General features: G+C 39.8%; 1 protein-coding gene across 1 annotated transcript in view; it reads right to left on the bottom strand.

The window, feature by feature from the left end:
• Positions 1 to 4143: 4143 nt before the first annotated feature.
• GLIPR1L2 (GLIPR1 like 2) overlaps positions 4144 to 14134 on the bottom strand; it is a gene marked incomplete at its 3' end in the record, with an annotated part of 30968 nt that continues 20977 nt past the window's right edge. Inside the window, exons 4-6 of the mRNA XM_012537464.3 lie at positions 6383 to 6468; positions 4447 to 4473; positions 4144 to 4364 (exon numbers count right to left, since the gene is read on the bottom strand). Of these exons, the coding sequence (XP_012392918.3) occupies positions 4144 to 4364; positions 4447 to 4473; positions 6383 to 6468 (334 nt within the window). The remainder of the gene's footprint in view (positions 4365 to 4446; positions 4474 to 6382; positions 6469 to 14134) is intronic.

Below are 14134 nucleotides of genomic sequence, written 5' to 3'. Positions count from 1 at the left end.
TTTCCTCTTTCAGGACAAAACTGTTGAATTTCTGCTAAGGAAGGCAAAGAAAGGTACTTACTGTCCAGTGCCCCCTCACTCCATCCCAGTCCCCTGCAGCTGACTAACCTGGTTTCCCGGCAACATTGTGTTGAATGATCTAGAAGAGAGTTCATGGTTATAATAAATAATTGCAGGTCCTACCACCTCTAGATTCATCAAGCCCTGTGACTGTAGTTCCTCCCCCCATTGCTGTGTGCTGTTCCTTGTAAACGTTCTGCTCTTTCCCAGACTCCCTTTGTGTAGTGTCTATTACCACACAGCACTGTAGTCCATTGCTAAGGGAAACTGAGGAACCTATAGCAAAACCAACTGTCTTCACTTTTATCTGGTTTTAAGGAATAACAAACATGATCTTTGACCATTTAAATGGAGGACTCAAGATAGCATTGGATCACTAACATTTTGTCAAAATTTATTGACAAAGTATACTGATTCTTTCACACTATTTTTTCCAGCCCTTAGCTAAATCAAAGGCAAATAGAAAACCAACATGGTACCACATGGTATCATCTCTGTCCCCTTTATTATCCGAAAGTTTTCCCTACAGAGATTTATCCATATTGGATATGGAGTCTTTTTTTTTTTTTGCGGTACGCGGGCCTCTCACTGTTGTGGCCTCTCCCAACGTGGAGCACAGGCTCCGGACGCGCAGGCTCGGCAGCCATGGCTCACGGGCCCAGCCGCTCCGCGGCATGTGGGATCTTCCTGGACCGGGGCACGAACCCGTGTTCCCTGCATCAGCAGATGGACTCTCAACCACTGCACCACCAGGGAAGCCCGGATATGGAGTCTTTGTGTCATTTCCATTCTGCACAACTGCTACAATAACAATGTAAAAGTATTGATGGATAAACAAGGCACAAACACTTGAGAACATCAAACAGTTTTTACTCATGTAAAGGACACAAAAGGATGTCAGGATATATAGCAGAGAGTAGCAACATTCTCCAGCACCAAAGAGTGCAAACTTCCTAGTACTACACCTCATCAGCAGATGTATGGTTGCAGAGGTTAAGATGTAAATGACTGAAGGCCTAGAAGCATAACTGTCTTCTTCTGGCCTAGTCATATACTGGGGCGAACCTGCACATAATGTAGTATAGACACTTTCTGGAGATTACCTTACCAGGGCTAGGAGCATTTCTATATTCTCAGTTATATAATGCAGAATAGAATACACAGTACTTTAAGGAATCAAGCAAATGCTCATCTATCACCCCAGCCTATCTATGCTAGCATATCCTGGTTAAAGTACATTCCTGAACTCAGAGCCATGGAAAAACTTTCCCAGACACCTCTGGGATTCATACAAATAATCCCTTGATCTAGCTGAAGGAGTCCACCTGTGACTCGTGTAATAAGGATAAAAACAAGTATTCTAAGCACATAGGGTGTGTGGTTCTAGGAGAGCTAGAGATGATACCAAAAACAAAGATTTGGGAAATAAAACTTAAGAAGAAACTGTTCCTTTGACCACATGATGATATGAAGAACATCTATAAATTGAGTTTTTGTTCATGCTGTTTCAGAATAATGAAAATTTTAATTAAAATAAATTTGTAGTACGAATGTCCTTCAGTTGAATCAGAGGAATTGAATTCAAAATAACATAAGAAAAGAGGTAAACTTACTGGATAGAATTAGGATATATTCTGAAAAAACAAAACAAAACAGTTCATGTGAAACGTTGGGATGAAACTAGGTATCAGAGACAACAAACAGTCTTTCACTGCTTCTCTCTGTGTTTGGACTTCATTCTTTCTTTCCATGTGGTATGCTACATAGCCTCAGAGCTTCACATATTAAAATTTTAGCCACCAAGGAGGACATGCCTCGAATGTCTGTCTGGATCCCCAAACCAAACACCATGACTGGGCCCAGCTGTGGTCAGTGGACCATCACCCAAACTAGGGAGACAGAATCACAAAAACAAAGTGACACTATTGGCATTTTGGACCAGATCATTCTTTGTTGTGAGGGCTGTCCTGTGTACTTCAGGATGTTTAGCAGCATTTCTGACCTCTACCCACTAGACAACAGCAGCACCTTCCTGGTTGTGGCAATCAAAAATGTTCCCAAGCACTGCCATATGTCATTGGTGGAGAGGTGGCAAAATTGCCCCCAGTTAAGAACCACTGGCCTGTAGCAATCATATTCCATGAAATCACCAGAGAACATGGCGAAGAGTAGATGTAGAGGAGTAGGAATCAGATTATAGATACAGAGCAAGGTTTGTCGCAGTGGGAATAGAACATGGCATGGTGAGGAATTTATGCTTATAAATGCATCAGAATGTTCAGAAAGTAATTTGTTCTCAGTCCTAGATTGAACCACTTTGCAAATGCAAAATCAGTTTTCTCAGTTTAAAAGTGGAAGCAATACCAACTCCACAGAGTGGCTTTGAGTATTAAATAATTATGTGAAAGCACTTCAGAAGCTATGAAATGACACACAAATATAAGATAATAATAATAAATAAAATCACCAGCCCTTTTCTCTACCTCAGGCTGTTTCTCAGGAGGCCGAGTAGAAAAGAGGCTGACTTCATGGAAATTTTATATATCTATATCTATATCTATCTATCTCAGAGCTCTTGAAAAACAAAACAAAGCAAATGAAAACAAACAAACAAAAAACCAGAAACTATCAAATACAAGAGGATAGTTCATTGCTTTTTTATATAATTCTCATGTTGTCCCATTTAAGAACAGGCTTTTGATATAATACAGTTAATAAACATCAAGTTTATACCATTTGATGTATTTTGCTTATGTTACTCATTTTTACTCAGTTCATTTATTAGTACTACAAGTGGTAAGTAGTTAATTTATATTACTAATTTATGAACTTTTACTATAGATATTGAATAACTATAAGTAAATAACTATTTAAAAATTTTTATTTTATTTTATAACATAAATTTGGAAGCAGCCATATTGCTCAATCACAAATAATTAAACTTTTGACATTTATTAGCCCTTGGTGTCAACAAATTGTATAGCCTAGTAAAGAATTACAGCAAGGCGTTAATGAAATATTGAACATGAAGTAGAAATAATAAATTTGTCTCCTAACAGCATGTACAAATACCACTTAAGCCATTCCAAAACACATATACTACAAAGATAAATAATGGTATTAGAAGCCTTGATAACACATGGAAAATATCACCACCATCATCACCACCAATAACAACTGTGATAGGAATGATAAAAACAACAAAATCAAAAGTTATCAAATGGTTGTCCTGAACTTGGAATGGTCCTAAGCACCTTACATGTATAATCTTGTTTAATACTCAAGAGTTTTTTTAACCCATTTAAAAATACTTAAAACATAGAGATAGAAACATGTTTAGAAAGTGGAAATTTCATTCTTTATCAGAATAACAGTGAAATCTTAAGATTAATTAGACTGGTCAAATCTTTTTTTAGTATTTCTGTCATCGCATCTTTATTTGTTCTTAGTGTCCAAGAACTTGCCTTACAGTACTTACTATAAAATACATGCTTTTTGTTTGTTTCTTTGTTTTTCAAATTTAAATTTGTTGAATAAATATGGGGAAGAGAAGGAAATAAAAGGTGTTGCAGTTGTGGTTTGTGCATATTCTTTTTTGTTAAAGCTCAGTGGGGTTTTTTTTCAGTGTTTATTATTTTTTTTTTTTTGCCTTTTTTGTATTACATTTTTGTCCTATGATAGTGGTAAATCTCACCCCTTCACCTCCTCTTCCACCTTTTCCTCTTCCTCTTCCTCTTCCTCTTTTTTCCTGTCCTCCCCCTCCCCCTCCCCCTCCCCCTCCTCCTTCCCCTCCTCCTCCTCCTCCTTCTCCTCCTCCCCCTCCTCCTCCCCCTCCTCCTCCTCCCCCTCCTCCTCCTCCCCCTCCTCCTCCTCCCCCTCCTCCTCCTCCCCCTCCTCCTCCCCCTCCTCCTCCTCCTCCTCCTTCTCCTTCTCCTCCTCCTCCCCCTCCTCCTCCTCCCCCTCCTCCTCCTCCCCCTCCTCCTCCTCCCCCTCCTCCTCCTCCCCCTCCTCCTCCTCCTCCTCCTCCTCCTCCTCCCCTTCCCCCTCCTCCTCCTCCTCCTCCTCCTCCTCCTCCTCCTCTTCCTCTTTCTCTATGTTTTCCTCCTCCTTTGCTGGCCCAGTTACCTCAGGGATAAAAACTATCTCTTCTTCCAATAATATATTTGGAAAATAAGACTGTATTATCAAAACAGTTGCGGCACTTAGTGAAAAACACAGCATTCTGAGAAATAAAATAAGCATGCACAGTGGATCACACACAATTGGCCGGGGTACTTCCCATCTTGGATACCAAAATCGGTAATCTGTAAATAAAGAAGTAATTGAAAGCTGGATTTCACATAAAGTAGTAAAATCGTTCAAGAAATAAAGGACAAAAATACATACATATGGCTTGGTCACGACCTGCATTACCTAGAAAGAAAAAGAAAGTTCATAAAGTTACATAGAATTTCTTCTTTTTCTAGAATATATGTTTCTCAACAATAATAATATCATTCTCCTAGTTTTCAGGCACCATGCTCTCATCTTTGATGTCTCCCCTTCAACCAGTAGCCAATTGTAAAGTACAACATATTTTCTTTTAGTAAAAGTCCTCCTGGTCTACCAGAGAGAGCACAGAAGTACAGGAGGAAGAGGTGTGGATTCTAGTACTAATTCTGTCTCTAAATCCTGACAACTTATATAAGCCACTCCACTCCTGCCTTTCAAAGATTGTTCCATCTTCGACATTCTAGAATTCTACATCTCTCTTTTTAAAAAATTGAAGTATAGTTAATTTGCAATGTCCTGTTAGAACATCTCTTATTTTTATCTCTCTTCTCCCCACTTCCCCCCAAGATCATTCAAAATTAATTTTCTGAATCTACTCACTTTATTCATTTAATTCTTATTTTCAGAAGCTTTCAGTTGCTCTTCATTTCCTAGATGGCAAGGTTGACTACAGAGCCTGCTATTCCTCGTTTTTGCTATCTAGCCCAATGTTATCATAATACTTTTCAGGAAATAAATTTCCCTTCCTCTGCTCACCTGGGCAGAGAAGGTCAAACAATCATTCCCAGATTCCACTAGAAAGGAGAGTGGGAGAATAAATGCAGTCTCACCCATAGAGAGCCCAATGTCAACCAGGGCTTTGTCTTGCAATGATGGTACACTTAGAGGAAAATTTAGAAATCACTCCTCCGGCACCTTGGAGATGAACTGAACTTCTGGTGGATCTTTGACATTATTTTAAGTGTTACGCTATGTCAGGCTTCTCCTTCCCACCCCATGTGGATTCTATCCTCACTTTGCTTGGACTCTGACACCAAATAGTGAGCCACTCCCGCATGGACATCCCTTTACCCTGATCTTATACCCCAAGCCTGACCTCATGCGGGTACACTCACCTCATTCCATGAGAGCTCTAACTTCCCATACAAGGCCATACCATGTGGACACTGTTCTCACCCTACTTAGGCTCTTTCCCCATGCCTACCACATCATGTATGAATCCCTTGTCTTCTTGCTTAGGTTCTAACATGGCACATCTGGATGCCCTCTGTGTGGATGCCTACCTCTTTCTGACCTACCCAATGGCTTTAGGTCTGGATATTTTCAGGAAGAGAAAGAAAAGGCGAAGAGGAAGAGCAAGGTTTTGCATCTTGATTCAAATGAAGCAAGGGAAGAAATGTTACGGTGGAGTCACTCCAGCAGTGGCATTATAATGAAATTGTTCACTAGTTTCTTTAACATAAAAGCCTAATATGCCCCTTACTCACTGTCTGACTTTATCCCCTACCACATTCCTCTAAGTATCATATATTCCAGCTATAGTTATACTTTTGGATTATACGCTCTCATGTTTAGAAAAACTAAAAGAAAAATTTAATAAAACATATTTTCTACTTTTATCTTTTGAATGTTTAGGGGAAAAATGAAAATAAAAGGCTATTAAATATTTGCTACTTTACTTCTTTCCTCCTTCTGAATGTTTTGGAATATCCTATCCTTTCGAGCAGCCACTCTCAAACAGGCCGCTATTTCAGGAATTAACTGAGAAGCTTTTTCAGGGCATAACTGTTAGTTCTCTTTCCTTCTTTCAGATTCTAGTATGTACTAAGGGGCAGGAATAATAGTAAGAGAGGGCAGAAGAGGTTGTGTAGTTTAAAAAAATCTAAAGATGATACTGTTTGATACCACCTTTGATAATATAACAATACCATCCTGAACAAAGGAACAATATTAACATGACAATGAAAGACTAGTGTTCACCACTTCTTTTTCTTGTCATCCAATGCATTATAGATTTTTTTTCATGTTTCAGTTATTTTCTTTATCTTACTGCATAGAAAATCTGTGCATCTGTCATAGATGCTACATCGGGAACACATTAATCCTCGTTGATAAGGACTTCTTGACAGAGATCCTCTACAAAAAAGCAGAAAACATTTTGTTAGAAAAAGTCTCAAATTTTATGTTATTTAAATAATATGGTTAACCAATTTTTAATTAATTTATAAGGGCGATTTAATTTAAAAAATGGACTTAAGGGAGTACTTAAAAGTACTTAAATTGCAGATGTAATCTTCCCCCTCTTTTTTCCCCCCAGAAATACTCTCTTCTGAAACTAATTCCCATTAATTTTAAAGTATTGTAATTTAAATATGAGGGAGTTTTAAAGCTTCTTTCATTTTATTTTGTATAAAAAATTTCCTTTAAAAATGGATGTTATAGAATGTTTTATAACTAATTGCTTCCTGATTGGCACATACATATAAAAAGCTATATATAAATGATATATTAGTTTTCTGAAACATTTGCAAAATCCTGAAATGCCTATTGGCACAAATACCCAGCTGCATGGATTATTTTGAGGTCTACATGAAAAACACATAAGTATATAAACAAGCAAATAAATGTAAATGGGATTTTACAAAGTTGTTTTAATCTATCGTACAGAGCACAGGGGAGAAGTTAAAAATTATTACATCAATTGCCCAGAGGTAAGTTAGGAAAAGAGGCCCAAAAATAGATATGAATTGGGAAGCGTATTTTAAAATATCTGAATAAGAAAGATAGAGAAGATAGATAGGGAAAATATATTTTTGAGTGAGAAGAGGGTCATTAATTGTGGTTATTTAAACATGATTGCTTATTTACTCAGTGTATAGTTGCAAGCTATAAAAACAAACATTAGGCATTTAGGTCCCTGGTTAGGCCACTCTGGGCCATCTAGAAGAATGGCCAAACCTTAGAAATACATATTCAAAAATGTGAATATCAAATTTCTGAGTCGTATCTTATGAGAAGTTTTTGATGATACCCAATAAGGTATCTGATACCCTCAAATGGCAAGCTTTCAAGTACATCAAGGATATACAGATACCTATTGTTATTTGCAGATCATATATCGTTCTCTAATTTCACTGTTCCACAATCAAACCATTTCAAGAAGGAAATGAATTTTGTTTGGATCCCAGCCAGAATACTAGCCGTCAAGAAATCCAAGAATTGAACCAGTCACCTTTACCTAATACCGTAGTCTACTTTTACTGCCTTAATTCTTTATCACTGAAACAGATGCCTCCAACTCAAAAGCAGAGCTTATACTGTTCTAAAATCCCTGGGGTGGGGGACCTCTGTTCTTGTACCTATGCAGAAAGCTACTCACTATACAGACTGCCTTTAAAACCTGGAGCAAGCAACCTAAATGTCCATCAACAGATGATTGTATAAAGAAGATGTGGCACATATATACAATGGAATATTACTCAGCCATAGAAAGGAACAAAATTGAGTTATTTGCAGTGAGGTGGATGGACCTAGAATCTGTCATACAGAATGAAGTAAGTCAGAAAGAGAAAAACAAATACCATATGTTAACGCATATATATGGAATTTTAAAATGCAGTACTGATGAACCTAGTGGCAGGGCAGGAATAAAGGCGCAGACGTAGAGAACAGACCTGAGGGCACAGGGGTGAAGGGGAAGCTGGGATGAAGTGAGAGAGTAGCATTGACGTATATACACTACCAAATGTAAAATGGATGGCTACTGGGAAGCTGCTGCATAGCATGGGGAGATCGGCTTGGTACTTTGTGACAACCTAGAGGGATGGGATAGGGAGGGTGGGAGCGAGGCTCAAGAGGGAGGGGATATGAGGATATATGTATACATATAGCTGATTCACTTTGCTGTACAGCAGAAACTAACACAACATTGTAAAGCATTTATACTCCAATAAAGATGTGAAAAAAAAAACCTGGAGCATAGGCTAATCATCCCATGACCATAATGTCTGATAACCATGGCCTGGAATAACTCTGGAAAGGCAAATAAATATATAAATAAATACATGAATTAATTAATCAAAATAAATAAATTCACATTGTGCTAGAATACAACGGGCCCTCCTTTTCAAAGATATGAACATTATAAAACTGTTTATATTAGGTAGCCAGAAATGGCAAGCTAATACTCTCCCATGTTAATCTTCCTGTTGTTCTGAGTTTCTAAAAAGTTTAACCTAAAGCAACTTGAGTCTGAATCTACAGTACAAGTCCACAACTGCAATTGGAAATTATTGGGCTGGATTAGGAGAAAACAACAGATAAGTATCTACAACTAGCAAAGTCCTTTGAAATTTCATAGCTGCCCTGGTGGTGCCTGAAGAAATAGATGATATTCTCTGTCTTTAGGCATTTGCCTTTTCCGAGAAGCAGCCCAAGGGTTCGCTGAGACCAAGTCCTGACTCTGAACATAGTCCTCGGGAACTTTTCTTAGACTTGCATCTGGCCATATCTTCATTATATTGCCACCTATAGGATATGTGTCCAGGCCCTAGATAAGGACATGTCACCTGGGTAGCCCAATGGGTAAACTACTCCCATGCCCAACCCAAAGTCCATTAGAAAACCATTATTCAAATTTTATAATAGATCTACATTGTTCCAGAATGAGAACACAATTCTGGTGGTGATGGAAACTTTTATTGCCTGCCACTTTGTTCATGAAGGAGATAATCCAGCTCCATGGATTGACAATCTAGGAATTACAATTTGTAGATAGATTCTTCTCTTCAAAGTTCTCCATGTGCAGACTCATATAATCTGTATATTGTCCATGGAACAATGGCCAGAGTACATCAAATAGATATTGATTTTTCCATATTATACAACCAGAATAACTAGGCCACCTACAGTAACTCTTTTCACTTTTACTACATCCATATGGCACTGAGAAATATCACAGTGCTGGCTTCTGGTTCATATCCAAACATCTATAGATTTCCCAAGTAGACTTAAAGAATCTATCCCAATAAGCTAGAGAAAAATACATGCAATAAGCAGCAAAGATTATCTTTTAGAGATTCTATCTGGCTCTTCTTCTGATTCATCTAATATATTTGTCTTTGCCCAAAACTCCATGACTACTTCTTGGACCTATTCAAGGTCAAGGAAGGTATGGATCCTGTTGTTTTCTGCCTCAAATTATCCCTGTATATGCAAAGCTACCTCACTTTATATCACTTTCTGTGAAAATCAGTTGGTCACATCTCCTCCCTTCACTTCCACATCTTGCACCTAAAGGACCAGGGAACACAGTTAAACACCTATAAAGCTCCTTGAGGCTGATATTACATAGTTGTACCATCCTCTAATCCTCCCCAAGATACCATCTACCTTCTGATTATGCCTCCTTATTCACTTTGGTATCTGGCTCACCATTTTGCTTTTTAGTCGAAATTGTGCGATTGTCTACAAATTTGGGACCTAGAGGATTACAATATGCTAATGGATAATTCATCCAATAACTTGGTCTCTATGTTATTGGATGTCTTCACCATCATAAAACTTCCTAATGCTACATAACTGTCACGTTTGTAGCCACATTCTGCATCTTATTATCTCCTAAATCTGCTCTACTTCTGAACTCACAAATCACACATTCCACTCATTGACTGCAACCTCCTGTCCTTCCAGGTTCCTAACTCATTCACTCCCATCACACTTGTCCATTAATTTCACTGTTTCCACAGTGTACTTTCTCTCCTATTTTTCTCCCTATCCATCGTATTGTCTTTTCTCAATCTAGCTTAGGTCCATCACTTTGCATGTTCTCTACCTAAAACCTTGAAACTCGCTTGCACTATTTTCCTTTACATCCACCTGACAAAACCGCTGTGTAGGAAAAAGTGAAGGAATCTTACTGTCTGCATGTCCCATGCCTGCTTCAGGGCTGCTGGGTGCTGCTGGAGGAAAATCATTAAACTAGGTAGAGAATATCTCTATCATTCTCTCTATTCAGCTTCCGCTCTCATGTTCCATAATAACTATTTCATATCTTCCCAGTCCTCAAACTTCCAGCTTCACTGTCTCTCCCTTTATTCTCAGGACATGATCTATTCTACTTCACAGAGAATCATAACAGCTATTAGACTGGAACTCGAGAAATTTTCTGTCACTAAATATGACAAATATACCTACACTTTCCTTTCTAATACAACTGAAGAACTGCTCCTCATTCTTTCTAAGGCTAATCTCTCTCTTTTTTTTTAAGTTCAAAAGTCATATAATTAATTGTTTGCACTTTTTTGTTGTTGTTGGTCCTACATTTTCTTTTAGCATCTTTATTGGAGTATAATGGCTTTACAATGTTGTATTAGTTTCTGCTGTATAACAAAGTGAATCAGCTCTACGTATACATATACCCCCATATCTCCTCCCTCTTATGTCTCCCTCCCACCCTCCCTATCCCATCACTCTAGGTGGTCACAAAGCACCGAGCTGATCTCCCTGTGCTATGCAGCTGCTTCCCACTAGCTATCTATTTTACATTTGGTAGTGTATATATGTCCATGCCACTCTCACTTCGTCCCAGCTTACCCTTCCCCCTCCCCCCGTCCTCAAGTCCATTCTCTCCATCTGAGTCTTTATTCCTGTCCTGCCCCTAGGTTCTTGAGAACCATTTTTTCTTTTTTTTTTTGGATTCCATATATATGTGTTAGCATATGGTATTTGTTTTTCTGACTTACTTCACTCTGTATGACAGACTCTAGGTCCATCCACCTCACTACAAATAACTCAATTTCATTTCTTTTTATGGCTGAGTAATATTCCATTGTATATATGTGCCACATCTTCTTTATCTATTCATATGTCAATGGGCACTTAGGTTGCTTCCATGTCCTGGCTATTGTAAATAGAGCTGCAATGAATACTGTGGTACATGAGTCTTTTTGAGTTATGGTTTTCTCATGGTATATGCCCAGTAGTGGGATTGCTGGGTCGTATGGTAGTTCTATTTTTAGTTTTTTAAGGAACCTCCATACTGGTCTCCATAGTGGCTGTATCAATTTACATTCCCACCAACAGTGCAAGAGGGTTCCCTTTTCTCCACACCCTCTCCAGCATTTATTGTTTGTAGATTTTTTGATGATGGCCATTCTGACTGGTGTGAGGTGATACCTCACTGTAGTTTTGATTTGCATTTCTCTAATGATTAGTGATGTTGAGCATCCTTTCATGTATTTGTTGGCAATCTGTATATCTTCTTTGGAGAAATGTCTATTTAGGTCTTCTGCCCATTTTTGGATTGGGTTGTTTGTTTTTTTGATATTGAGCTGCCTGAACCATTTGTATATTTTGGAGATTAATCCTTTGTCAGTTGCTTTGTTTGCAAATATTTTCTCCCATTCTGAGGGTTGTCTTTTCATCTTGTTTATGGTTTCCTTTTCTGTTCAAAAGATTTTAAATTTGATTAGGTTCCATTTGTTTATTTTTGCTTTTGTTTCCATTTCTCTAGGAGGTGGGTCAAAAAGGATCTTGCTGTGATTTATGTCATAGAGTGTTCTGCCTATGTTTTCCTCCAAGAGTTTTATAGTGTCTGGCCTTACATTTAGGTCTTTAATCCATTTTGAGTTTATTTTTGTGTATGGTGTTAGGGAATGTTCTAGTTTCATTCATTTACATGTAGCTGTCCAGTTTTCCTAGCACCACTTATAGAAGAGGCTGTCTTTTCTCCATTGTATATTTTTGCCTCCTTTATCAAAGAAAGGTGACCATATGTGCATGGGTTTATCTCTGGGCTCTCTATCCTGTTCCATTGGGGGGACCTTCAAGATGGCGGAGGAGTAAGCCGTAGAGCTCCCCTTCCTCCCCACAAATACATCAGAAATACATCTACACGTGGAACAACTCCTACAGAACACCTGCTGAACGCTGGAAGAAGACCTCATACCTCCCAAAAGGCAAGAAACTCCCCACGTACCTGGGTAGGGCAAAAGAAAAAAAGAAAAAACAGACAAAATAGGGATGGGCCCTGCACCACTGGGAGGGAGCTGAGAAGGAGGAAAGGTTTCCACACACTAGGAAGACCCTTCACTGGAGGAGACCGTGGCGGGGTGCGGGGGGGTGGTAGGCAGCGGCGGAGCTTCGGAGCCACGGAGAAGAGCGCAGCAACAGAGGTGCAGAGGGCAAAGCGGTGAGATTCCCGCACAGAGGATCGGTGCCGACCAGCACTCACCAGCCAGAGCGGCTTGTCTGTTCACCCGCCGGGGCGGGCGGGCTGGGAGCTGAGGCTCGGACTTCGGAGGTCGGATCCCAGGGAGAGGACTGGGGTTGGCTGCGTGAACACAGCCTGAAGGGGGCTAGTGCGCCACAGCTAGCCGGGAGGGAGTCCGGGGAAAAGTCCGCACCTGCCGAAGAGGCAAGAGGCCATTGTTTCCTGGTGCGCGAGGAGAGGGGATTAAGAGCACCGCCTAAACAAGCTCCAGAGACGGGCGCGAGGCGCGGTTATCAGCGCGGACCCCAGAGACGGGCATGAGACGCTATGGCTGCTGCTGCCGCCACCAAGAAGCCTGTGTGCAAGCACAGGTCACTCTCCACACCTCCCCTCCCGGGAGCCTGTGCAGCCCGCCACTGCCAGGGCCCCGTGATTCAGTGACCACTTCCCCGGAAGAACGCACGGCGCGCCTCAGGCTGGTGCAAAGTCACGCCAGCCTCTGCCGCCGCAGGCCCGCCCCGCACTCCGTGCCCCTCCCTCCCCCGGGCCTGAGTGAGCCAGAGCCCCCGAATCAGCTGCTCCTTTAACCCCGTCCTGTCTGAGCGAAGAACAGACGCCCTCAGGCGACCTAGACGCAGAGGCGGGGCCAAATCCAAAGCTGAGCCCCAGGAGCTGTGCGAACAAAGAGAAAGGGAAATCTCTCCCAGTAGCCTCAGGAGCAGCGGATTAAAGCTCCACAATCAACTTGATGTGCCCTGCATCTGTGGAATACATGAATAGAAAACGAATTATCCCAAATTGAGGAGGTGGACTTTGGGAGCAATGATATATATATATATATATATTTTTTTTTTTTTCTTTTTCTCTTTTTGTGAGTGTGTATGTGTATGCTTCTTTGTGTGATTTTGTCTGTATAGCTTTGCTTTTACCATTTGTCCTATGGTTCTGTCTGCTTTTTTTTTAAGTATAGTTTTTTTTAGCCCTAATCTCTTTTAAACCCTTCCTTTTTCTCTTTTAAAGCCTTCTGTTTTCTCAGGGACTTGTATCTTTACATATACCCTGCCTTTATACTTTATAAAGAATTACTTTTATTTTGTATTAGAATCTTCATGTCAATATTTAAATATGCTCACATCTTCCCCATTTTAAAAACAAAACAAAATAAAAACAACAACAAAACAGTTCTCAATTCATTCCAACCTGGCATCAGTTTCCTCTACTCCATAGAAGCAGTTTTCCTATGTTTATTAATGAACTTCTTTTTAGATCTGATATTTTTAAGTCCTGACTTTGCTTGACATCTTGGAATTTGAAAGTTTGGACGAGTTTTTCCTTTTAAAAATATTCTTTCCCCACACCTTCCCTGATACCATACTCTTCTGCTTTTTCTTCTACCTGTCTGGCCACTCTTCTTAGGTCTCCCACTTATCTTCCACTAACTGCCCTTAAATGTTGGCATGACATTCCACAGGTCCTATTCTCTTCTCATTCCACACTCTCTTGCTAAGCAATCTCATCTATTCCCATGATTTAAATTACCCTATGTTTCCTGGCACTCCAAATATTTCTTCTATGCCATTCCTCACTCAT

This window comes from Orcinus orca, chromosome 11 (assembly GCF_937001465.1).
Source record: "Orcinus orca chromosome 11, mOrcOrc1.1, whole genome shotgun sequence".
NCBI classification, from domain to species: domain Eukaryota; kingdom Metazoa; phylum Chordata; class Mammalia; order Artiodactyla; family Delphinidae; genus Orcinus; species Orcinus orca.
This window is presented reverse-complemented; position numbering and strand designations above follow the sequence as displayed.